This window comes from Alosa sapidissima, chromosome 23, assembly GCF_018492685.1.
Source record: "Alosa sapidissima isolate fAloSap1 chromosome 23, fAloSap1.pri, whole genome shotgun sequence".
Classification (NCBI taxonomy): Eukaryota; Metazoa; Chordata; class Actinopteri; order Clupeiformes; family Clupeidae; genus Alosa; species Alosa sapidissima.
In genome coordinates this window covers 7,590,447-7,617,314 of record NC_055979.1, presented here as the reverse complement: position 1 = coordinate 7,617,314, position 26,868 = coordinate 7,590,447, and the positions used below count along the sequence as shown (strand labels likewise).

Genomic DNA, 26,868 nt, shown 5'->3' with positions numbered 1-26,868 from the left:
ACGGAGGTTCTTCTTTCTTTTTATCATCCTTTTTGTCATCTTTCTTGTCATCCTTCTTCTCATCTTTCTTCTCGTCTTTCTTCTCATCTTTCTTCTCATCTTTCTTCTCGTCTTTCTTCTCATCTTTCTTCTCGTCTTTCTTCTCATCTTTCTTCTCGTCTTTTTCATCCTTTTTCTCATCTTTCTTTATTTCATCTTTTTTGTCATCTTTTTTGCTATAGACAAGGATGACCAAACATTCATTCAGACACAACATATATTAATCTTGTATTCTGATATAGTCTGAGGACTGACAAAACAAATTACAGTTTGTACAGATACAGGAAAGGCTCAAATTTACACCAGAAGCCACATGACTGTGTTTGGATGTTCAGTGTACCTTATTGCTAAAGGGGATCTGAAAGGAAGTATCTAAGCACCTTTCCTAAGCATTTAGAGAATCCAAACAGCTCTTATCATCAAATCTTTCACTAGGGACCTTCCTAAGCAAAAAAAGACCATCCAAACAGCCATAGACATCGACTCTCCTCAAAGTGACAATCGACACTAAAGATTTCAGCCAGTAGGGGGCAGTGATACTCTCGCTTTGAATTCATTGTAAACTTGAAGCCTTGAAGACAGATGCAGTAGCACATTGGGATGATTGACAAGACAATCATCAAACAACAATTTATTTCCGATTATGGTGATTTTACTTACTCGTCTGTGTTGTTGCAGTTGTTCATATTATAGGTGGCAAGAGGCCATTGGCTGACATGACTGGAAAGGAGAGATATAAAGGGTTCAATTTAACATTTAAGTATAATGACAACAAATGATGGCATATCTTCATTTTCTTCCTGTTAGGATTTAGTGTAAATCACCTAAATACACAGAAATATTTTTAGGGTCAATTTCAGTCCATGATATGATACAAAAATACAACAGCAATCTTGCCTTGCTGAATCTCAGTTTGCACTACATAAAGAAACAAGTGCATTATCCCTCTATCATCAATTATGGACTGCATTTATATAGCGCTTTCCTACTCCACAGAACATTCAAAGTGCTTTACAAGTTACTGCCTCACATTCACACACACACAGTAACATGGCTACTGTCACCAGCTAAAAACCAAGCAGCTCTCTGGTATGGGCAGACTCACTTTCTCCTGCGTAAGTGGAGGGCCTGTTCTCTGGTCTCGGTGCAGGTCTCCTGGAACTCCTCCTCCTGGGAGTGCTCCATGATGGAGGTGCGCCTCCCGTCCTCTTGGCCTGAGGACATCCAGCCTTGGACCATGTGCACGAAACGCGACACTCTTATGATTCAAAGCAGAGATAAAGGCTTTAGCTGGTTCTAAAGCAGACATCTTTCATTACATCAGTAAATAGTATAACATTCTATGTAATAATCATACTACATACAATCATAATCATGATCTGTAATTTTCAAATAACATACCCCCCACCCTTCAAATTAATCTTTTTTCATGAAAGTCCAGTTCCAAAGAAACATCATACCATCGATTTAAGTATTTCTTCAACTACTTTAAAATTCTCTCATCATATTCTAACCTATGCATTTCAAATCATACCCCCCCCCCCCCCACCACCACCACCACCAAATACAAAAAAAATCTATTCTCATCTATTCTCTTTGTTACTCCCTCCCCTCCTCCCACTCCATCATCCAGCCATAATCACCTCACCTCACCATGCCTGGCTAATGTTTTATGTGAATATAAGAAAAAGGCACTTGAGAGTATGCCTAATCTATTTGATGGAATACTACATTAATGAGTTAGGTATTTGCGTAATGCCTAAAATCTAAATAACTGCACCAGGGCACAACGACGCTAGCATTTAACAGTTTCCAACAGTGAATAATCTGTTTTCAAATATTCTGAGCCCAGTAAGACACCTCTCATTCCATTATAAATAAAGTACATATCTTGTTAAGTTAAATGATCATATATTATTTAATTGTCAATTTCTGTATGCTTCATGCGCTTCAGCTTCCTCATTCTTCATGTACTGCAACTTCACTAATGCCTTTTTAATCAACGACTAACAGCATAAAAGCTGATCGAGTAAAAAAGATAGATTGAGCGAAGTGAAACACTGAAAGCCATTAAAGTATGTCATTGTGTAACTGTCATCTTACCTGCCCATGGCTCCTGTGCCACTAAACGAGTCTTGTTGAGACCATGGTAGATCCTCATATTCCCTAATAAAGAACATGACATTAACATTACATTTACATTCATTTAGCAGACCCTTTTATCCAAAGCCACTTACAACAATCAAAAATAACATTCAAGCTACATTGCAAAGGACACCTTAGGTAACAATTAATACAACAACAATAAATGCTATTACCAGAGAATGAGAGTGCAGAAGGTTAAGTACTAGTGAAGTATAGTCGAAGGAGATAGTGGTAGAAGATGAAGGAGGTAGGGGAGGTAAGAAAAGGAGGTGCATGGGAAGTGCATGTTAAAGGTGTGCTGGCTTGAAGTGTTGGGAGGGGAGTCAAGTCAAGTCCATTTTTATTTCCATAGCGCATTTACAGACGGCTGAGACACACCAAAGTGCTTCACAATAAAGTGCTTAAGCACAATAAACAAAGAAATGACCTAAGGTGAAAAGAAAAGGGCTACAAGACAGTGACTGTAGGAGTTCAAATAATGCAAAAAGAGAAGAGAACATTTAAAAGGTACTCTCTGAGAATTTGAACACTCTTGTCATGTATCAATTGTAAGTCTGATATTCAGTCTACATACAATATCATAGTTAGTCATAAAATTATAGGTACATAAGAACATGCCTGAATAGAATCAACACTCACTCACGTTAACACGAATATCTTGGATCATGTAACACTGGCTTGGTATATTGCCTTGAAGAGTATTTCACATAAATCTATACAATATCTTCTGTGTGTGTATGAAGAAGTGTGTGTCTGTGTGTATGCCCCCACAGACACACGTGTTTAAGTTCTCTAACCTCTCTTCGCCGCTCTCAAGCTGGTCCAGGTCACGTTCACGTGTGTCGGGTGACATAGGGGAGGGAGAGGACTGCTGGGTGCAGATCTTTGGCATGGCTTCTTGCTCTAGGCCAGCCGCCTGCTTCGGCTGTTCAGGGAAGCCTGTAGGTGAGAAAAGTGGTGTGTACAGTAGTCCAAATACACACAACTTTATAATGTGAACAGGTTGGAAATTCACCTTTTCAGGTTGAAAAGATGACCCTGGTCAGCTACAGACTAAGGAGAGGACAGGAAGTACAGTACACACCCTTGAGTATTTACAAAAGTGTTTGCTGTGATACTTCAAAAACGGGCTTTTACGTTGTTGACACACATTGAAATAGATTTAATCCAGTTGACTTGATGTTATGATTGTTATGATATGATATGGAACCTCTACAATACCATACTTCCATGACACCAAACTACTACTGTGCAAACCTCTAGGGTCCTAGAAGGTCCTAGAAATATCTAGAGAGGAGGTATTCAGAAAGTTGCCATTGTACAGTTGTGTCTCATATCTTAAGATTGTGTAGCTATAATGGATGATTTTGTGTTGTTGTCTTTGTTGTTCATTCTTGAAATGGAGTTATTCTTTTATGGGGTGGGGGGGGGCTCCAGCCACTGTTCTCCAGATTGCTGGGAGGGATTGCCCCTGCCCTGGGGGTGGGGTAATATTTTTAAATATAGTGTACTAAGTCTACGTTCTCAGATGCTGACCAGAAGTTGAAAGGGTGGGTAAGTATAACTCTGAGTGCCTAAAAGAGGATGGGTAAGTATAACCCTGTGTGCCTTACTATTTTGTCCAACGCATCGCAATAGGATTGCAAGAGATTACTGAGCTTTGTCTGTCCATGGCCCAAGCTAAACAACTCTCAACCTTTTGATTCTCCTGCCTGGGAGCTATGCCTACAAACATAAACACTCCCAGAAACAAACAGGCTCGGGGTCAGGTGGGTTGATGTCATCCTTACCTCTCACCCCCTTAAATCGTGGTCAGAAATATTGTGCCACACACATAGAGTGAGCTATAGGCTTCTTGAAGTGTCCCCTAGGTGTACATAGCTAGGCTAGGTGTCTTCTATACTGGATATCTTCTACAATAACCATGTGTTCGTTCATTTTCTCCATCACCCGCACTTTCCAGATTTTTCTTCTTCGTTTTCTTCTTCTGTTCTTCAGTGTATTTTTGTCCCACCATATTTATATAGCTGATTCACTCTTAATTTTCTAATTATAGCAAAGGTCTATCTCTGGGTAGGCTGGTTGTTAAGGAGTACAGGACTCAAAGAGCTTATACTAATGGGATTACCTGCACACAGCAGAACCAATGCTGGCTAATGTGCTTGGGAAGGCTCTGCCTGGGGATGCATCAGCATTATGCATTCAAATATCAAATAGGTCTACACACACGTGTCTAATAACAATGATCAGTAAACCCCATTATACTTCACCTCCTCTGACCCATGGCTGCATACATTGCATGGCATGCATGTACTTTATGCTAATCTTTGCAGAGATTAAGTAAACAGTGAACATAGGCTATCTTATCAAGTATCTTGTTTTTGGATATTGGCTAACTGTTGATACAAACCTGGAGCCATTATGAATCATGTCAATATTAATTAAGGTTTTGCTAATTAAGCTTAGTGCCATATTGAATTCAGCTGTGTTTCAACCCTTGTTTTATTTCCCTCTTTGAATACAGCAAACCCATATAATGTTAACTGACCAGACGTAGGTAGGCTAGGCCTACTTGTGAAAGTTAATGAAGACACATAAAAGCCAACATTCAACTTGAATCATAACGTTTTAGAGGCATACCTGTTGACATTTCATCAACCGTTTAAAGTCAACGCAATAAATAAAATGTTTGATCTTCTCTCTGATTTGTTTGGTTTTGTTTGGTGTAACGGCAAGGTATGCGAAACGCAAGCTAGCTTATAAAGCAAGAAGCAATATCTGTTTTTTCCACGTTTTTAAAATATCTTGACAGGAAAAAGGGTTTAGGCTACTTTGTTACCTTGATGTCGACCATAAAACCGCTTCTTTCCTTTTGTCTCCTTTGCCAATTAGGTGAAGAGTTTAGTTCAAAATCCTTTCATGCACCTTGAAGTAATCCCATTTTGAACAGTCACAATCTCGTGTTTCTTCACATACATTTACTTCCACTTAATTCAAAAATTACAACATCTTCTCTGCAGTGAAATCCCCATATCAATAACACAGTTAATTTGCTTTTTAAAAGTATCGGACAATATCAGCACCACTGAACGCGAACAGCTCCCCGATGAGTAACGGTTGGCGTTTCCTCCTCCCTCCTCCAATTCAAAATGCGATTTGTCACGCACCTCCCTCTGTGCATGCTGTAGGCCTAGTGTGTCTTCTCAAACAGTTGGTCATATCAGCATGGATGTGTACATGAGCTGAATGGATGCATTACATGTCGTTCACTTATTATGAACAAATATTTTGCATGAGGCTTAGTAGGTTAACTGTAGGCTAACTAACAAACATAATTCTCAATTATTCAGTCATTAATGTTTTCAAATATTTTCTACTGATAGAGGGATTCCAGAATATTATCCCCTTCTGGGGAAAATATTGATACTTATGTGCACATATTCATTTAACTATTTCCTCACCGTATTTACATTTGACAGTGTAATACAATTTCATAAGTGATAACATTTTGTGACATTATCTTTGTTATTACATTTGTTATTACTAGAACGTTTGTTATTACCAAATTACACTGCATGTTACAGACTAGTCTGTTATTCCAGAGTGTCAACCAATAACCAAGTCAGTTTTTCTCAGGTCAGACAACCCCTGGCATTAACAGAGACACTAACCCTCCACCCCCATGCATCATCTGTTGCCTTGGATATCCAAAACAAGACAGACGGTATTGTTGGATGCTTTTGAAAATGTGCAGCAAGTCAGAAAGGGTTGTGCACACCTTTCCAGAAGGAGCTCTCACCCACTCGTGCTCGGTAAGAGAGCCCACCCCCAGGGCAGGGGCAATCCCTCCCAGCAATCTGGAGAACAGTGGCTGGAGCTCCTAATCTTAGTTTAGCCTAAGTGTGTCCCTGAGCCACCTAATACTTTTCCCTGGATGTGGTGTTAAGCACTTCTCATGCAGGACTTAAAACAGCCAAAGAGGTAGAGTCAGACCATTAGAGGAGAGTAAATTCATGTGTGGCACTGAACAGACACAGAACAGGGTGGTGGATACCACACACCGCCTGTAAGAACTGTCTAAACAAGCTTGTATGTTACCATATACCGTGGGTAGGCTTTGTGAAAGGTGGCAAATGCCTCTTCTATGCATATGACCCATGTTGTCATGAAGCCAGCAGCCTCATGATTTTTCAATAGAGAGGAAATAGCATATACAATAGCAGATCACAGAAAAATGCACTGCTATAGACAATACTTTCCCTTTCTTTCAAAGTGCTTTATGCTTTTGAAAATGTTCCTCTCCCGTATTTGGTGTTAAGTCATGAGGAGGGAAAAGTATCACATGTCTCAAACACCTTCATATGACTTGATGTTGTAATGACATTGATTCAGGACCACTGTGCTTTTTGTGTCTAACATTGTCATCTGTGTCTATAGTATTCCTAAAGCAACATGATTTGTTTGGGCTTACTGTTGAATGCTTAACTAATACTTGCATCATCAACAAATTATGCCAAAATTGAACCCTACCAGCCCCATTACCAACCTCTCTTAAACTTACTTAGAGTAAATAAGACTGCATTTGAAATGCACTGCACTGTTTCTGAAGCCAACCCAGAAGGCTTTGCTATGCTACCAGACGGCACAGTCCATCTTTTAGCAGGGATAAGCAACAGCAAATGAGATTGGATCTAATCTTTTGATGTCACTTCAACCTGAAACCAAAGACACATGTCAGCAGTGGATCAGGTGGCCTATAGGAGATGATCTGGAGTGTGATGTTTTCATCTGACGAAATATACCTTGTACCACTGTCTGATCCTATTGGATTTTGAAAGGAAAGATGAGCTTATGTTTAATTTCAGTCTGAATATGATGAAAGCTGTGGAACAGCAGTGAACATGTTTATGAGGATGTTATATCAAAATATGAATTGCGTCCCAATCCTCCCAACAGATAATACAAAAGAATACAAGCAGATAATATAAAAGAAAAAAATGTTGCCAAAGATGTGGAATGAATGCTGAATGAATGAATGAATGAATGAATATGAAAGATTGTTTCTCCTTTTGATGAGATAATTTTTTATTTCAGACTCCAACTTGTTGTGGTCCCTGCTTGTTGAACATTGTGATCATCTCTTGACAGCAGCTTGTTTGGTGTTGTTGTTGCTAAGTCTCAACTAATTGTTGAGCCCATGTGTATTCATAATTGGCTGGCCGACATTTGCTTGACTTCATTTAATCTCACAGTCCCTATTTGTTGATTAATGCATGAATTCCCTAGCGCACTCATGCTTTACAGGGTTGTCCCCTGGGTGATATGGTTACGCACCCTTCCCCTGATGCGTCACTCAGTTGAAGTGAAATTACAGAGGAGTTTGTGCTATCCATATGCTGCAGATAGGCCTATACATCAATTTCTATCACAGAGATGTGTGTGATCGCAAGGGGCCTATATAATTTTGACACCCAGAGTTGATAGTTTGCTAGCCTGGCATATTGATAATATTATGCCATTTCTTAGCACCTTCTCAACAACAGGAATTCTGACATCTCCAAATTCTCACCATGCCTCTATATGGGACCCTCTGTGACTGGGCAGTCCTCCATGATGGCTCCATAGGTTACTGTGCAGTCCTCCATGATGGCTCCATAGGTTGTAGTGGCATCATGAGAAGGAGAAAAGGCCCAGAGGATGGACCAGTGCTGTCATGGCAGAGCCCATGGTGTCCTTCAGCAGCGCCTCTGTGAGGTGTGTGGTGTGTTTTGGTGGATTTTTTGAGGAACCCAATGAGATTTTGAGGCTCATGAAATAGGCTAGAGGGGTATTTCTAAATGCATCAATGACACAGCTTCTTAATTGAAAAACATTTCAGGTAGTCAGAGACTTACAATTTTTAAAAATAAATCTGGGCTACCATTCTCAGTTTGATTTCATGATGTGAAGCTGAGTACCGTCTTGTAACTCCTTCTAGCCATGCTCGCCATAGCTTACCACCTATAAGCACGGCTGTTAGGATATATTGCAAATGTCAGATTTAGCAACTTTTTTCACCTGCCTACTCTAGCAGCAACAACAAAAAAAAAATCACATCTAGTGATCAATCTGGGGACTCTTTGCACAACTTTGGCAACACCCTTTTCCAATCTCTGAATACTGTCATATTTTAATTTGCCTTTCTATTCTGCTCATGATCACTCTGTATGTATAGAACAGAAATATGGACATATGAGAATGAATACCCCTGGTAACATATATGTGACATTCATCGTAATAACCCTAAGTAGATGTGCCATGGCATTTTGGTTTGACCTTTAGTGTGCCTTAGCCCCAAAAATGTTGAGAGCCTCTACCCTACAGGGCCTGGTATAATCAATTCCATTCCCCCACCCTGGGGTGGTGCTATGTAATACAGGAATTTAATTTGGCTTAACCCTAAGATGACAGAAAAAAGAATATAAAGAAAGAAAATGCTGTCTTACTGACATTGTAGTATGGAAGAATATGAATATGAAGGAATAACTTGTCAGCTGCTTGAAGTTTGGAACGTTGAGTAGCCTGGTATAAAAGTTATATTTTTTATTCAATTTGCTCAAAGCAGTTTTCTGTGTCTGTTTTATTTTAAAAACGACTAATACCATCTATTACATATGGTCAAAATAACTGTGTTGCTGGCTACTGCTTCCATAGCCATTTATCATCCAAATATGGTGTCAGTATCACCTCATGGTAGGCCTACTGGATGATTTTATTTGCTGAGCGGAGTTTTACAAAGACAACACTGCCCTCTGGGGTTAAGAGAAGTAACAACCTGAAATGCTCAGTAACATTTGTTTGTATTTTGTGTCAATTTTCAATAGAGATTCATTCAAATTATAGGATATTTATCCTAGTGGAACTATTAATAATTATGTCAGTCAATATAGCCAGTGAATATAATTAAGTAACTTTTAAATCAGACCTTGGGCTCTTGTAACCTTAGTGCTGTTATCAGATAGATAGGCTACTATTTTATTAAGTTCCAGTGTGAAAAATACAATAGGCTACAATTTGCTTGCATGAATCATGATAACCTACTTGTCGCTATGAGTTTATTCAATCTTTAGGCTACACTGAATTATAAAGTTCTAATGTTATAACAAGCACCTTAAATTCCACAAATGATAACATAGTGGAAACAAAATTACACTTTATCTGGTACTGTAAACACAGTCATGTCCATCAGGAAAAGAAAATTGTGCTATAATCCGAACCATATGTAGGTGGTGCCGATGCAGTGATACTCGTGTAGTGTGCGGGCTGAGCGAGATCAGCTCGCTAATGTTTATATCTGCGAGCGGCGAAGGTTAAGCGTACACACAGGGACACACACACACATACACATAGACGCGGCAGCATGGCGAACGCGCAAAGAACTCAGAGTCCTAATAAGCTGTCACAGAGAACAAAGTCAACATGCCTCCCGCTTTTTCAGCTTTTGTTTTTTGCTATCTTTCAGGTAGCGCGGGCAAACAAGCAAGGTTGGTATTTTTTTGTTTGTATCTGGCAAATGGCACAAAACAGCGGCAGTATTTAAAACTCGGTGTTGGATCAACTAGCTATGCTACCTGGCTAGCCGCATTAGCTAGCTGACAAGGTTTAACATTATATTCACTGGCTAGACGCCTATTGCCTTTGTGTCAATCAATATAATTATCCAAGTTTCCATATGCAAGGTTTTATATCGTGCTGGTATCAGTGTACAGTCGCTTGAGTCGCGTTTGAATGGTCAAAATGGTATGGAACGATATGTAGAGAACGACAGGGCTTATAATTGTAGCTAGCTAGCAAGCAAGCAAGCCAGCAAGCAAGCATAGCTTCACTGCAAGTAAGCTAGCGAGCGTTAAGCTAGCTATTATATTGGCCATCGGATAAATTGGCCGCAGGTTGCTATATTGATCATCGTTACTCTACTTCATATTCTAAACGTGGTGCATGTGCAGAATACATTGAAGTTGGGAAACATCACAGTGTGTTGTTGGAGGGTTACGCTGTAATTCCTCGTCAACACGGGTGGTTTAAGTAGGTGATTTAGATTGAACATATAAACGTTACTTCACTCGATATTGCTCTTATCCTGCGGATGCAGTTGAGCACATTGACATTCACATCTGTTCCTTAGGCTACATGTTTGTGGACCAGGGGTATCCTTTTTGCAACATTACCCTCACCTACTGATCAGCTTGTGCCAGCAAATGTTGAGATTGTTGCCTATCTCTTGACCCACTGTGGTTATAATAGAAATTTGATCGGCTCATCAATTGTTTACTATAAAAATACACATTGCTGTCAAATTCTGTCAGGATTGTGCAATTCTATTTGCCGTCTGCCTGGGCTTGTCACATTTATGGCTATATATTACTCTTGTAACCGAAAGACGAGGTTGTTGCAATAACAAATAAGCTGTTAGTTCAAAGACTATACTAAGCGAAAGAGGAAGTGAGCTGTGAGGTAGGACTTCAGATATTTGGTTGAAGTTTCCTCTTTTTCAAAAATGAATCTATTACAGAGGTTGTTTGTAATTCACTGATAGGCCTAATGCATGTGGTTGCATGTGAATGTAATATGGAGAAGTGCAGTCCCCACTGCCATATCGTGTGAATAGTGTTGTTGGAGTAGATTTCCTGTCAGCCAAACACTTTTTCATGTTTTTGATTTTTTTTTAATCATAACTGCTTGAGAACAGTTGAGTCTTCACCGTAAACCTGTCTGCATAGTGGAAGCATCACCTATGGCCGAAATGCACTTTTATTTTTAATCACACTTCCTTTACATGCTAGACATGATGGGTTTGCAACCACCACTTCACCTTTTTTGAAAAAAATAAATAAAAAAACAATGATTGTAGCTCACCATCACATGTTTGTCATAGAATTAGCACAACTTCTTAACCTCAGTGAACTACGAATCGAACAGACACATTCAGTATCTCTTCTCTTGTAGAGGAACCTTAGTCAAGCCCACCTGTGCTACTGTTTCAGGGAGAAAAGCTCTGCTTGGCTGCAAGTGATTAGTTTCTGCAGTGAAGGCCAGAGGATCATTCGACTGATCATTGTCAGGCCGTGAAGAGTGTTTGCTGGCCAGTGACGCTGCCACAAAAGGCCTTGCTTGGATGACCTGTCCAGAAAAAAGAGTGGGAGAGAGGGTGCAGAATGGTGTGTTTGACAGTCTGTGTTTGATATGCCAGACCCTGTGTGGCTTTTTAGAATCCAAGTATGCGCAGTGGTCCGTATCGAAACACAGGGGGTTGGGGCTTGCGATTGGGGTTGCCACAACTATCTTTGGTCTCCACACAGCCGTTTCTGAAAGCCAAAAGCAAAATGTTTTCCACCACACGCCTCCCCTCCCCCATCATTCATCCTCTCAGCTGGATGTCTCCCGACCTTTTGTAAGAAATCCCTGTTGTCATCAGGGTCTTTGAGGTAGGCAGAATTGAATGAACCAACTTTCACTCAATGTTTTCTCATAGGTGGAAATTCAGGTCTACGCGGCTGATGCCACTAACAACAGCGGTACGCTTAAGGCATTTCTAGTATGTTCTGTGGTCATTCTTTAGAGTTGTGTTCTTTTACTTTTCCTGAACATCAGTAAGTTTACTCAGACCTGTATGTTTGAAGACATCTGCGTAATATGATGGTTAAAATGCATACGTACATGTACACACTGTGTAAGTCATGTGAGTTGAGTAAAGTTTCTGCGGCTAGTGGCTACCGTATTGAGTGTTTGTCGTTGTCATGCAGTCAGTCTGGTGAAGACTTCTCAGAGGCTCAGGCACTGAGGGGAGGAACGTTCTTTTTGGAAATGAGTCACCGATCCACCAATGACCATGCATGTGGTTGCAAGCACCTTCTGAGTCCAGCCAAGCCACCCTGCTCTCTCAACTCGTAACCTGTTCAAGTTATCTGGTATCTGTTGTGGTTGTTCGTTTCAGGTGGTGTTTATAATGGAGCTGATCTATATGGCTGCTTTCTGTTTGCAAGATTTTTTTGTGACAATGTGAATCTGAATTTTGAATGTGTATGAGATTCAACATGTAGAGTTAATCTTTGTGAGCACTTCGCCTGTTGAGTCTCACCGAATGTACTTAGGCCCCAGCTATTCGCTTTGATTTTTGGTGTCCAAACCGCCATTTTACCCCAGTCATTTAAATAACCACTAAGTGAGCATCATCATCATTTTTTCATTGTTGTTGTATTTATTTGTTTTTGAAGTGAAGCCTTAGCTGATGGTGGTTGCTGCTGTGATATTTGACACATCACCTCATACACTTCAATGGCAATACAGTCTGAGGCCAATCAAATCTCAACTTATCGTATTACCTTTAACACCACCATTGCTTTTGATCAAAGTGTATGAACATAAAGTGTGTGTGTGTGTGTGTGTGTGTCTGTCTGTCTGTCTGTCTATGGGAATTAACAGCTGTCTGTCTATCTTCACAGCTTTCATTCAGTCAGACACCATCCTAGAGGTGCTACATTTTGGGGAAGCAGGCCTCTTGCAGGTAAGCTAAAAGCAGTTCATAATGATCTTAATTATCGGTCGTGACCCAGTTAATGCCGTGTACTCAGACTTATACAAGCTTCGGCCGTGCCTCCTGTGGAACACTTAAGAGCTGTTCTGTGTAAAGTGTACAGGAATAAATCTCTGATACCCCACTCTGTCACTAAGTAGCCTTCTCTCGGTAAGGTTTAAAGTTAAATATACCTGCAGTTGCTGAGGATCCCATTAATTCTCATCACTGGTTAGACAGAATGCTTTGTTGCAAGACACCGGTGTCATCATTCAAGACAAGTGTGTTGCTGAAGGCATTATCAGGTAGAATTAGTCTTTAGTACCAAGTCCAAGATCTAATCATTTTCTGAAGCTTCATTGTTGTTTCTCTAGTGGCTTTGGGTCGAAGTATGTGCTGGATGTAGAAATGTATGGCGTTCTGTCTCTCTGTCCTGTCTGTTCATCTCTGTGTGGCTCTTTCTCTTTCTGTGTGTATATGTGTGGCTGTCTAGCTAGCTAGCCTGGAGTTTGTTTAACCATACCTCACATGGGGATGGGTTGTTTAATCAGTCCCTGTCTCTGTGCTGAGCTCTTTGTCATTGTGAGCCACTACTGCCCAGTGATTCAATAGATAGACCCACAGGTTGAGATATGAATGTTAGATAAGATTTTGGGTGTGTGTGTTTATGGAGAGATAAAGAGCCATGTAGTAATTGTGAACTTGGTTTTTTACTTATTTACTTTACCTTCATACCCATTTTGCACAGGTATACTAGAATGAGTGTGGACATAAAATAACTGTTTAATTCCCTTGCTTTACCTTGTGGTGTTTTATTGTTGTGTTCTAACAATGTCTTTTAACTCTTGTGTTTTGCAGACAGAGTCTGACATTGACATTAGTTCATATAATCAAAAAAGGTAAGGCTAATTCTACCTCTCCTCACCACTCCCTCACCAGTGCCTTTATTGTTGACTGATGTCATAGACATACTGTATGTTTGACATGCTTGTATCTTGGGTTATGCAATCACATGGCTGTCCTGGTGACAATGACAGTGATTTATCATCTGTTTGGCACACTGGAGATGTTAAGAAACTTGGTCAGTGTGTGGCCTCAGACACAATGGCCTCAGTATTCCATGATGTAGCTCAAGCGACAGTCCTCACTAACTTCTCACATGCTTGGTAGTCAGTGATTCTGAAATGGTTCTGCCGGGTCCTTGCCAGATTGGTGCCAAATCAATGCCAGTCAACCATTATTTGGGGGCCGCACCCCACTTTTCAGCAGAGTGGAGATTTATGTTTACAGTTATTCATTTATCTAAAGCGACAGTGACAGTGAGGACTAACATTCAAGCTGTATCACAATAGGTTTTTAGACAATCAAACATGCCTAGTGCTTTAAGGTTTCTGTCTTTTTTTAAAAGCGTAACTCTGGAGTAAAAACAAATTGGGCTCTATTTACGGTAGTCAACAAGTTAAAACATTTGAGCTACAGACAAACCAAAGTATTCCAGCGCTAACGCAACATGGAGCCAGGTAATTTGCTTCCTTCAGATAAAGGTCTTGTTATAACCTCTCTGTACACTTTAAAAGTTTACAATACTTCGGTTTGTCTGTAGGGACCCTCCCCACACTACCACAGAAGTGTAATTATATTTTGAGTGAATTGTCAGTGGTATAAAATAGCGTTTGGTTTTTGATGCGCTAGCTGGACCCCTTCGCTTTCACTATAAGTGTCAGTGTTAAAAAAAAAAAAAAAACAGTCTTGCTCAAAACTCCACCAATTAACGTAATTTTGCTCTCAATCAAATGTTTGAACTTGTGGAAATCATACATTGCTCCTCAAACATTTTAGGACATGTTTGAGTAGCCTACAGCATGCCTGTTGGCAGCCACTCTGAGTAGTCAAAGGCGATTCAAAACAAGTCAGAAAGGTCGAGACAGGACCAATTGTCAAAATTTCGGTGTCCACCACTCTAGTTCATCCAAAACAAACCTCAAAACTCAAAGGGACTCAAAGTGCTAAATACAGGAATTTTCCTTTAACTACCGTAAATAGACCCGAAGTTGTTTTTACTGTGGTTAAGCTTTAAAGATTTGTTTTATGTTACTATGTGAAAGTGTATAAAATCCACTGATGTGTAGCGTATGAAAAACAAATAGAGCAAGCTGAAAAAGTACCCATAAAAGTTGCTGGACAGCCTTTGTGCACTAAATAAATCTCAGTGCCACACATCTCTTCCACAAAACGTCCACAAACTAGAACGTCAGCTTTTCCCAAAACATAGGAAAACATGGGGTCTTGTGGTGACATACGATTACAAATAAAATGCATGCAAAATTAAAATGAGCAGTTTTGGCTACTGAAAAGCAGAAATCAAATTGCTCAACACAACCCACAGTTGTGGACAGCTCTAGATAGGGCTGCTGTTGTCACAATAATGCTGACTAAATGTTGCTATCACCATGGTCACAATTTGGAAGATTGTCTGTGTCTGTGTGTCTGTGTGTCTGTCTGTGTGTGTGAATTCTTCAGATTCAGCAAGCCTGTCCGACTTCTTGTGTTGCTGTTGACTCGACCTTCCATTTTTGAGTTGACGTGCAGCCTTTTTAATGGCTGAAGGAAGGAGGCTTGGCTTCCAATCATAAAGAGACAAGCAAACACACACACTGAGGCATCCAACTTTTTTGTGTACCCTCAGTAACCTTATCCAGACAACTTAGAGCCAAGCATGCCAGACAAGTGACACTCCTTGTGAAAATTCTTTAAGCCTGCTTAGCTGCAGACTCTTTTTTTATTTATTTTTTATAAAAACAGAATGTGTAGTATTTAACTGTAGTCCTGTTCAGGAATTTAAGTAAGGTAACTTTATTTATATAGCACGTTCTAATGCACAGAGTCCAACCCAAATCACTTCAACACAAACAGCAAAGATGTCGCCAGCGTACCTGTTAAATGAGTGTGATAAGCTACATAAAACTCACATGACATATACAGCGACATACCAAACATATCGACAATTAATAAAGTCCATGGTCAATGGTGACTGGAAACAACAGCAGCACATACAGTAGGATCTTTAAAAGTCCAAACCCCAAGTTGCACTGGGCTGTAGCTTGATTCTCTTGAACACACGTTGCTCTCGAACCGACCAGGTCATCAGCAGAGCGTCGGAGACACAAATCAGTCCTCCGCAGCTTCTCCAGGCAGCCGCTATTTAGTTTTGTTGAATGTTGAATTAGTTCAGTTATTGAATGTTGAATTAGTTAAGTTTTTTTTTTTTTTTTTACTGTGAGGATTTTTTTTTTGTTAGGATTATTCTTTCATTCCTCTAGGCATGTGCTTGAGGCCATCTTTGACCTTAAAAAACATGGGAATGTGTTTGAATACCCAGTGTGCAAAATGAAAGGGTCTAAATATCTGTGACTTTTCTATCTGTGACAAGTGGCTAGAGATAACAGGTGAACTCTTTTGAACACTTAAGCATTGTGCTGGACACTTTCTCTTACTTACACACACACACACACACACACACACACAGACACAGACACGCACTAAGCACTCTGGACTGACATCTGTAATCTTAAATTATCAGTAGAAGTTTAACCAAACAGAGAGCAGCAGAGGTGAGTGCGTGCGTGTGTGTGCGGGTGATGTCAATCGGCAGATTCTGAACAGCTTTTTTTGCACACTTTAATTGGCTTTCCTAGAATGAAGTAACTTTGAGCGTGGAAGTCGTATCGGCCTAATTATTTATACATACACACACAAACACACACACACACACACACACAGACACAGTTAAATTTGAAATAAGCTCAACAACACAAACTATTTTGTTTTGCCACCCCAGTCTGGATGTGGCACTTTGCTCAGAATTGCCACTTCATTACAATTCGTGGATGAAAAGCTTAGCGGAGGCTGTGAGAGCCGCTTGAGGTCATTTAGACTCACTCGTAAGGTGGACTTGACTGCACTGAATGTTCCCAGCAGTCACTCATAGCTGACACTTTAACAGCTAACATTTTTACTCAGTCACATGAATGTGGCACAGACTGCAGCACGTGTGACAGACTTGTTTCATGAAAGCCTCTCAGCTGTGCTGAGGGATTCAAGCAGCCATGACACTTAAATCTCGAAGACACTTGGACAAGTGCAGACCTCTGCCAAGGCCTAGTGCTCCATCTCTCGGTGTTAACAAATGAAAGATAATTTGTCGGTCCGCCCTGCAATTTGGAGCTGCTTCAAAATGTAATGGGATCTTCTTTCAACGGCCCATTCGGCCCATTCAACCCTTCATCAAGCTTCCGTAAGATAGTTAGTGTATAATCCTACTGACAAACAAACAGACAGTGAGGGAAACATAACCACAAAAATGAACTTGACTGATGATGTGTTTCTGTGTGGATTTTATACCAATAAAATCGGCCTAGTTAATAACCAATGTGTCTATGTAAAAATTAGGAGAAAGCTTCTGGGAGCACACATTCTGCTCCTGTGGAACAGAAGTTAACGGTCACATCTTTTCCTTGCACAGTGAGGAGCTTTGTTTTGTGTAAGATACTAAATTTAGGCCATATGTGCTCTAGTTGTTGGTGCCCTTGGTGCACTACTTCAGTACCCACCCTTGGGGAGTGTGATTCAGTGTGTTACAGACTCTTGTTTACTCATGACACCTGCTGCAGTGTGATGATCTGATTTTGTTAGCAAATCGTAATCACTTTCATATCAAACTATAAGGCTCAGAAGATGACTAGTCGTGCTCTCTATCTATATTTTAGCCACAAGGATGGGGCTATTCAATGTTATGATCCACTAGCCTACAGTGAGTAGAAAGAAATCATGCCCATAAAGCTGCAAGCATCAGACTAACAGTGTCAGGAATGTTTCATTGTGCTTTTGGCGTCATTGCTTAAGGTGCTGTCTGGGTCACCACCACCACCCCTAGTCCCCCCCCCCCCCCACACACACACACACACACACTCACACACACTCTCTTACACTCATTTGAAGCCCTCTGTCTTCGCTCGATGGCGTTTTAAGCCCCCACCATCGACTTCAAGGCAGCCCTGCGGCCGTCGACTTCAAGGCACCTAACCCTCACCTTTACCCTAACCCTTGCCTAACCCTAGTGCCTTCCATGCAGCGTTACCTGGAAGACTACATTGGAGGCTTTAAACACCATGCAAGTCTGTGTCTTCTCTCCATAAAGCTCTGGAGGTTTTTGTGGTGGCCACGGCACACACCCTGACTCGAACATGACTGATGATCTGAAAGCATGGCTGCTAATGTTTTGAGACTTCTCACAAATACTTGAAGAAAACAGGTCTTCTCAGTTCTCTTATTGTGGTGGCTAGAAAAAAGCCATTTCTGTGTCGGTACCCTAAAACTGCTTGCTTACGTCCCAAACTGCACCAAGACAAACCTCAAAACTTCTGGAACAAATTCAGTTGGAGTGATGAGACCAGAATTTAACTTTATGATCACAACCATAAACGCTTTATTCGGAGAGCTGTCGTTTTTTATGATTGAAGAATGACTGTCATACCCTACATCAATACTTTAGAAATGTGTTAAGTGCTGGTTGGAGTCACTATACAGTCAAATAAGTCAAAGCTGCAAAACACATACAAATGTGCACAAAAATGCATACACAGCCATTTATGTGTTTTTGTGCTTAAGGAAGCTTTCCTCATCATTGTGAAATGCACAAACACACCCTCAGCCACCAGGCTGGTTTGACCAGACCCCACCCCCCCCCCCCCCACCCCCCCCCTCCCCCCCCTTCTCTCTCTCATGTGCGAGCATGCACACACACACACGCCCTCACACACCCCCTACGTGTACAAACGAAAACAAACTGAGGCACTGGTTTATCCACTACAGCAGATCCTTCTTGTACCTGAAGCAGCACGTGTAATTTGACGATGAGCAGAAGACATGGCGTGCGTGTTCTACACAGCCTTATGCTTCCTCTCCTTTGTCTCTTCCAGCCCGCCCTTGCACCGGGGAAACTGCAGGCCCATACGCTTCGAGCCGCCCATGCTGGACTTCCATGAACAGTGAGTTACTCCCGTGGCCAGGCCCACATGCTAGAGCTGTGATTTCTCTCAGGTCTACTCCTGCAGGCATGTGGGACCATGTTTATATCTGTTCCCTCCATCCTGATTGTAGTCATGTGGAAGTGTCACAGAGTTTCATACTAACTTAAATTAAACTCATTTGGTAGAAATTATTGTCTGTTACCAGTATGTAATGCATTCTAATGTAATACACAATAGAATTACACAATATTCCTGTTTTTATCTAATCTTTTTTATTGTACATGTAATCTATTTGCTATTTTCTCTGTGCCATCTATTTTGCACTCTTTGGTCTTGGCTTTTGCAACGGCTGAAATCCCTGAGATTGCACAAGGCGTTGTGCATTCCAATTGGTTTGTTAGTGGTCACAGTTGGCGATGTGATTTGGCTTTGCTCTTTTACCACATTCGATCGTGTACTATGGATACACTTGGATTGATACAGCTGGTTGCATGAGGTGCTATGAACAATCTTTTACTTCTATGTTTGTTAGCTTTTGGTCGTTTTTTTGGCTCTGCTTATTGTACAGCTGGAAGTTCATGACTTCAGGAGTACAGAAGTAATTGTGTCAGTTCCGAAGCAGTGCAAGTATTGTATGCTGTCAGAAGTTAAAACATAATCTCCCTCAGTTGGTCTATCTAGATGTGAGTGTTTGCTAAATGATGCAATGTTTGTAAATATCAGCATAATATCTGTGGTCACACTGAGTCTCAACTTCTAGGTAATGTGTATTTTTGTTAACTCAAAATTAGTCATTGCAAAACAAACTTGGTTAGTACCGGAGGGCTTCAGATTGGAATTTAGGCTAAAGGGAATGCACCTATTTGTACCCAAACAGGATGTGTTTTTTTATGTCTAGTTTGCTATTTTTTAATTCTGATAGATAGTTTGACGGTGAAGAACCCTCTTTGCATTTAGTGTTTCCTGTCGAAAGTTGTGGTTACCATTTCCGTCTAAAGGTTGTGTGTGTGTATGTGTGTGCTTGCTGTGCATGCTGGCATACGTTTATGTCATGCATTTTACATCATGTCAGTATTTTCAATATGCCTAAGGATAACAGGGAAATTAGTGTTTGTTTTCTTATAGTTTTCATTGGCTGGATTTCATGACTAGCATGTGTTCAGCTGAAGCATCTGTTGAGTGTGTAGAGAAGTGTTTCTGAAATTACACATCAGTGATGCAGATATGTATTGAGATCCTGTTTGTAATACATATGTGTGGAAACTAGAAAAATATCAGGTTTACTTTAGAAAGAAGTTCAGCATAATGTGTTATCTGTCTTTCCATAAACTTGGACTTATTGGGATTATGTCTGAGTGGGAAGGGGAGACAAACCATAACTCATGGTCTCTTTCTGTCTTACACACACACACTTATTTTTCATCTCCTCACATCAACAAGTTTCTACTGTACCTTAATTCAACCTAATTTCAACAAATACAGATGGTAGGCCTACATGTAGCCCATCTGCCATGGTTGTGGGTCATCTTTTACCACTCAGTCAGTAGCTTCCGCATCTAACCGCTCTAGATGGCTGGTTTCCTGAACCCTGTAGATCTGTTAAAGAATGTCACAGGAGGCCTCCACGAAAGTGCAACTTTTTTTCGCAGGTTTGTGTTGAGTCTAAGCAGACAAACGCACCATCAGGCACATTGAGAATCAGTAAATTGCCGTCAGAAAAATGAAACATACACAGTTTGACTCAGCTTTAAACTACTACGATTAAGTATAGTACATACAACTAAACTTATATGTACTATGCTCAATCGGAAAATTGATTCAACAGCCATTTCCATTCCGAGGCCAATTGTCTGACCTTTTTGTGTAGACCATGATTAGATTAAACATTGTTCTTTTGGCACCAGCTTTGAAAGAGTAGTCCACAAAGCCAGGGAATTGGCATAGTCAATAACTGTCTGGACGCCAGCATGGACGGCACAATGCCTTACAACCAGCAACGCATGCCTTGGGCTGTGTGGGTCTCTGTACATTCACAAACACAGATAACACTCTGGCTCTCAACGTCCTCCTGACCGCATAAAAAAGGCCGTCCGCATTCCATGTTGTCATGCTTTAATTTTTATATCTTTTTTTTTCCCATGTCTGAGTAACGATGACACCTAACAATAAGACCTTAAGTCAAAAGCAGTCCCTCATTCAGACCTTTAAATCAGGTCTGTGCTTGTCTGAACTCGTCCTCCTTTCTGACCCCTCCCCGGATGTAAAGGCCGAAAGAAGACTTGCAGGGTGAACGTTTTTGAGATTGCAGTTAGTAGCAGTGTGAGATCAGTGTCATTAAAGCGCAGCCTGCTTTCAGTTCTCCTCTCTTTGGACACATTGTTAACACTTCGGATAAAGTCATCTACATATCCTATAAAAAGGAGTCAGTTGAATGTTGTTCTCATACATAAATGTGAACTTGAAACAGGAGCTATGGAACTGTTGTTGTTGAAGAGTCTGTTTGACACCTGTGAATTTTGCATGGTGATATTTCAATAGGAACACTAGAGGTGTTTCTATATTGATCTGTAATGCATGTTTGGGAACGCTTATATAAATCTGATCTCTCTCTCTCTCTCTCTCTCTCTCTCTCTCTCTCTCTCTCTCTCTCTCTCTCTCTCTCTCTCTCTCTCTCTCTCTCTCTCTCTCTCTCTCTCTCTCTCTCTCTGTGTTTGTTTTTTCTTTCTCCTCAGGCCTGTTGGAATGCCAAAAATGGAAAAAGTTTACTTGCACAATCCTAGTTCAGAAGAAATTAGTTTAATATCTATATCGGCGACAACAGCGCATTTTCACGCTTCTTTTTTTCAAAACAGGGTAAGTGAAGTGTGGCGTTGAACCTATGCAGAGAGAGAGGGGGAAATAGGTATCCTTATCCTCCCCTGGTAAACTCTCCAGGCTGAAAAGGCCAGTGTTTTTAGAGTGACCGCAGTGCATTTTCTGACCACTCCACTAAATGCCTGCTTGGCAATGTGATTCTTTGTGCCCTTTTTTAAATTCATGCTTGTCTGGAGCAGGTCACCTAGAGTCAGTGTCCCTTACCTAATAAGCGTATGGTTTATTTAATGTCCCATGCTGCCTACCATCAGTATACTGACATTGGACTTACTCCAGTTTATGTTTTCTATTTAAGTGAATAGCCGACATTTATGGAGGAGTTGAAGTTGTTGGTGGTGGTATTGATCCAAACCGAGGATATTGCTGTACGCTCTCTAAGAATTTTCTCCAAACCAGCTCTCACGTTCACAAAACAAGCAAGCTTGAAATATAAAGAAATGCAGGCTAGTCAGCAATTCCTCTGCAATTAGAATGAGGATGTTGCTTGCTTGCTTGGATCCAAACAAAATAACTTCTCCTCCAGTTATTTGGAAAAAAGCAAAAAAACAAAGTCAAGACAGAACAAAACAAAGAAATCCTCTGATATATTGCATTGGTCCCACCCCACCAACAACCTGATTCATGTTTGGAATTTCAACCTTAATGACTAGCTGCCATATTTTGCCTTGTAAAGTTCAAACCTGGAATGGCTTTAGTTGGCTTTAAGTGTCACTTTGAGGAATCTCCTTCCCAGCTAAAGCTCTGTTTTTGTAGAATTCACCAATGTCACCGCATACCTCTCCCATGAACCTTTGTGCTGAATCTTAATTCTTCAACTCTTGTTTTGGAAGCCACCTGAATATTAACAGGTTAATGATTGATAGAACATGCATATTTTTGTGGTGAGCTGTCAAACTTTTCACGGCATACATTTGAAGTTTCAATCGTTGTCTCTCCTTGTCTCCTCTCCTCTGCAGATCATCCCTCCAGGGGGAAACACATCATTTGATGTGGTCTTTCTAGCGCGAGTAGTAGGCAACGTAGAAAATACTTTATTTATTAACACATCACACCATGGAGTGTTTACATACCAGGTAGGCATCTCAACAACCCACAAGAAAAAATCGACACATTTCTTTCTCACAACCCTGCTAAAATTTGATAAACAAGTCATGGTTTGCTAGAACTTGATAAACAAGTCATGGAAAAGTTGTGTGTACTGTACACCACTTAGATCACACTGATATGCCCATGTCTTCCTCTACTCCTGACCACAATATGTTTATCATCACACATCTGCACCTACTGCATGGTAACAACATTTCCTGTTTGCGTTGTGTTTGAAAGGTGTTTGGTGTGGGCATTCCCAACCCATACCGACTCAGGCCCTTCATCGGGGCCAGGGTGCCTGTCAACAGCAGTTTCTCTCCCCTCATAAACATTCACAACCCACACAGTGAGCCCCTGCAGGTGAGTGCGCCGCCCGTCCACAAATCAGTCACAAACTACATGAATAATGAGTATGATAACTATGAGGTTTTGTTCAGACACAGACGCCTTTACATTTATCAGTGACTAAAGGTGACCATACACACGGATACTTTTAGAGTAGTGTTGCGTGACTGATGTTGTTGCATCACTTTCCTGCTAATATTAGACAACACATTTTTATCTAGAGATCTTAAATCTGTAGAAACTTGTCACAATCAGAACATCAGGAACCTGTCATCTCATTGCTCAGCAACGTTGTTCAAAACATTGTCCCATGCATAATTGCCTTAAAGGTTCTCTTATTGGTTGGAGGTTGTGTAGATCACTAGTGTTTCCTCTTGTCCCGCCTCCTCAGGTTGTGGAGATGTACTCCAGCGGGGGCGACCTGCACCTTGAGCTGCCCACAGGGCAGCAGGGAGGGAACAGAAAATTATGGGTACGAACCTGGTCACCTACACGGGATCAGTGCCATTCTCTATGCTGTGGCCTTTACCTCCCTCACTCCCCAATGGCACTGACTGTGTGTGTTCATGATGTGCTTCCCATGTCTGCAGGAGATACCTCCCTTTGAGACGAAGGGGGTGATGAGGGCAAGCTTCTCGTCACGAGATGCCGACAACCACACAGCCTTCATCCGCATCAAGACCAACGCCTCCAACGAGGACGAGTTCATAATCCTCCCCATGGAGGTCGAGGTCACTGCAGGTCAGTTCAGCTCTCGGAATGCGTCTTCAGAATTTAGAGTAATCTAGTAGTAACATGATTTTAAGGAGTTCTTTTGAAATGACAGCAGGAAGTACTAATGACCACGCTGAAATTGTAGCACATTCGCTTATTCATCATTTAGCTGAAGCTCTTATCCAGAGCGACTTACAGTGAACTACAGGGGCATTCCTTCCTCTAGTGAACTACAGGGGCATTCCTTCCTCTAGTGAACTACAGGGGCACACCTTCTCTAGTGAACTACTGTATAGGGACACACCTTCTCTAGTGAACTACAGGGACACACATTCTCTAGTGAACTACAGGGACAATCCCCCTGGCTCAACTAAGGCTTGAGTGCCTTGTTCATGGGCACAGTGGTGGAAGTCCCTGGGATCACTCATAAGCTTTTATGTGTTTGGAGGCACCTGACCAACACCACTCAAATAATATGTTACGGAATATGTTACAGTAGACTTATGACATATTAAACATAAATGTCAAAGAGGTCTTTGCCGTTACATTTGACATTGTCATTGCATGAACTATACAGTTGAAAAATGTGTTTGCTTTGTTTGCAGCACCTGGTATATACTCCTCCATAGAAATGTTAGACTTTGGTACACTAAGATCTCAAGGTAAGGCCACACCTAAATCCATCTCAACAACCACAACACTGAATTTAATTTCTCTCGGGGCCTTTTAAGAAGCCTCAAACTATTTTTTTTTTTCTTCTTTTTTTTTTTTTTACAGATCGACCAAAGCAGTTGAATTTGCATCTGCTAAATTCAGGAATGAAAGATGTACCAATCACAGTGAGTATTGCACTGTCAACTGTTCCCGTCCACCTGCATGAAGTGCGCAGGCTTCTCTGCCTGCTGTCACTAACATCTGTTCTCCACTCCACAGAGTATACGACCAACGCCATCAAATGATGCTGTGTCAATAGAATTCAAGCAAATCACGCTTAAAGCTGGTGAAAACAAATACACCAAAGTTGCAAGTATTAGTTTTGATGGTAAGTCCTGTCAAGTCAGTTTATACAGTAAGTGGATGTTTTGTTGTGTTGTGGGATTTTAATCCAAACTTCAAGAATAGTGAAAGAACATGCGGTAGTTAGAGCAGATTATTCTGCAGCCCAAGTAGATGGCACACCTGCTTTTGTGTTTTGTTACTGTGATGTTGCACACATGGAACATCTCTGTTGTGTTTTAGTGCTTCTGTGTTCTGATTTTCACCTTACCACCTTTCTAGCGAAGATCCTTTAATCCCTCTATATCCCTTCCTTTAATCCCTACCTATAATAATAAATATAATCCCACTGTAACATGACCTTCCTTTCGATCACAATATCTCGCATGCCACAAATATAGCTGAGCGCAGCAAGTGTTATGTAATGACGGGAGGCCCCATTCAATCATTACTCTGAAAAATGAGATCCATGAATCCATTGGCTTGTCCAGCTGCTGTGAAATGAAACGGTTGCTGTGAGGACAAGAGAGTGTTATATAAGTCAACCGTGAGCAGAAGACGCTTGTCAAATTGTTGCCAGCTCATCGTGCATCATCGAAGCTTTCGGCTGTACATCAGAAGACATAATGTGTGTCTACTTTGTTATTTTTTGCTTTAGAACAAATGATTGACACAAAGCTTACAAAGCAAAAAAACACTATACACACGGGAATGTGATCTTTAACGAGAAAAGCCATAACAGTGGCTTTACGGAACTCTTATCTTTACACTTGCACTGTGTGGGGCTCCTGATGGTAAGGAATATGCAGCTAATTTAGCTTTTCCTTTCTTTTCTTTCCCCCAGCGTCAAAGGTGAAAAGACCGTCACAGACATCTGGTAAAATAACAGTGAAGGCGAAAGAGAAAAGCTACTCCAAACTTGAAATTCCATATCAAGCTGAAGTTTTAGAAGGGTATGAACACTCTCTTTAATATCTAATATCGTTTCATAGAGCTAAAATATCTATTTAAGTGTTGTTATTACGGCAGAGATTGGATAATGTCTTGCTCTTTTAAAATTATATATACAAAAAAACCCTTAAAAAGAGTTGAGTTGATGGTAGACTGTAGACTTGAGGTGGTAGACTTTTCTGTATATACAAATGTCTCCAGTCCCTCACCTCTATGTGTTTGCCTGGCAGGTATCTGGGCTTTGATCACACGGTCACCCTGTTCCACATCAGAGACAGCCCCCCAGACCCACAGGACCGGCCCATAGTCCTCACCAACACCTTCAACTTCCCCATTCTCATCCATGACGTCTCACTGCCGGAAGAGGCCAAAACCATGTTCAGAGTGAGTGAGTGTATGAGTGAGTGAGTGGTCTGTGTGTACCCACGTATGTGTGTGTGCCTTGTGAAGTGTGTGTGTGCATGTTTCCAGAGGTCAGTTTATTGAAGTGTGTGTGTGTGTGTGTGTCGCAAGCCTACAGGCATGTGATTTTCCTCTAAACAAATCTTGGGCTGATTAGCCCGTCACTGATAAATGCAAGTACAAACAAGCAACAACCAATCTCTACCTCTCCTCCTCCTCCTCTCCCTACCACCCTTCCCTGACCTCATTTCTCCTCTCTGTCCTCCATGTGTCCTCCTCTCTGTCTGCCAAATAATCCCTCTGCCCCCCGCTCTTATTTTTCCTCCTGCCATATCTCTCTTTCTTCCTTTTCCCCTCTCCTCCTGCCCTCTCTGCCCACTTTGTTCCTCTCTTTCCATCTGCATCTAACCTCCTTCCTCCCTCACCCCCCCTCCTCTTCCTCTCATCCCTCCTCTTCCTCTTTCTCTCCTCTTCCTCCCTCACCCCCCCTCCTCTTCCTCTTCCTCTCATCCCTCCTCTTCCTCTTTCTCCTCCCCTCCTCCTTCCTCTTCCTCTCCTCCTTCCTCTTCCTCTCATCCCTCCTCTTCCTCTTTCTCTCCTCTTCCTCCCTCACCCCCCCTCCTCTTCCTCTCATCCCTCATCTTCCTCTCCTCTTCCTCTCATCCCTCCTTCCTCTTTCTCTCCTCTTTCTCCTCCCCTCCCCCCTCATCTTCCTCTCCTCCCCTCCCCCCT

The 26,868-nt window shown here is 41.3% G+C and overlaps 2 protein-coding genes across 2 annotated transcripts in view; one reads left to right on the top strand and one right to left on the bottom strand.

Annotated features, from left to right (window-relative positions):
- Nucleotides 1–253: 253 nt before the first annotated feature.
- Nucleotides 254–3,113, bottom strand: LOC121698121 (cyclic nucleotide-gated cation channel alpha-3-like). The gene is made up of 4 exons (XM_042079911.1): nucleotides 2,982–3,113; nucleotides 2,143–2,205; nucleotides 1,145–1,297; nucleotides 254–759 (listed from the first exon to the last, which is right to left on the bottom strand). The coding sequence occupies exons 1-4, from the start codon at nucleotides 3,074–3,076 to the stop codon at nucleotides 696–698; spliced, it is 375 nt and encodes a 124-aa protein (XP_041935845.1). The 5' UTR covers nucleotides 3,077–3,113; the 3' UTR covers nucleotides 254–695.
- A 6,422-nt stretch (nucleotides 3,114–9,535) lies between these two features.
- Nucleotides 9,536–26,868, top strand: part of LOC121698563 (transmembrane protein 131-like) — a 43,296-nt gene continuing 25,963 nt past the window's right edge. The window contains exons 1-14 of the mRNA XM_042080762.1: nucleotides 9,536–9,707; nucleotides 12,666–12,727; nucleotides 13,595–13,635; nucleotides 18,715–18,783; nucleotides 21,498–21,618; nucleotides 22,596–22,712; nucleotides 22,966–23,088; nucleotides 23,465–23,545; nucleotides 23,664–23,814; nucleotides 24,393–24,449; nucleotides 24,565–24,626; nucleotides 24,721–24,829; nucleotides 25,628–25,736; nucleotides 25,965–26,118. Of these exons, the coding sequence (XP_041936696.1) occupies nucleotides 9,584–9,707; nucleotides 12,666–12,727; nucleotides 13,595–13,635; nucleotides 18,715–18,783; nucleotides 21,498–21,618; nucleotides 22,596–22,712; nucleotides 22,966–23,088; nucleotides 23,465–23,545; nucleotides 23,664–23,814; nucleotides 24,393–24,449; nucleotides 24,565–24,626; nucleotides 24,721–24,829; nucleotides 25,628–25,736; nucleotides 25,965–26,118 (1,380 nt within the window). The 5' untranslated portion in view covers nucleotides 9,536–9,583. The remainder of the gene's footprint in view (nucleotides 9,708–12,665; nucleotides 12,728–13,594; nucleotides 13,636–18,714; nucleotides 18,784–21,497; nucleotides 21,619–22,595; nucleotides 22,713–22,965; nucleotides 23,089–23,464; nucleotides 23,546–23,663; nucleotides 23,815–24,392; nucleotides 24,450–24,564; nucleotides 24,627–24,720; nucleotides 24,830–25,627; nucleotides 25,737–25,964; nucleotides 26,119–26,868) is intronic.

Coding starts and splice junctions, on each gene's coding strand:
- LOC121698121 (XM_042079911.1), bottom strand. CDS start 3,076: ATGCCAAAGATCTGCACCCAGCAGTCCTCTCCCTCCCCTATGTCACCC. Junction 2,206..2,981: donor CTTGAGAGCGGCGAAGAGAG/GTTAGAGAACTT, acceptor GTTCTTTATTAG/GGAATATGAGGATCTACCAT. Junction 760..1,144: donor CTCCACTTACGCAGGAGAAA/GTGAGTCTGCCC, acceptor TCTCCTTTCCAG/TCATGTCAGCCAATGGCCTC.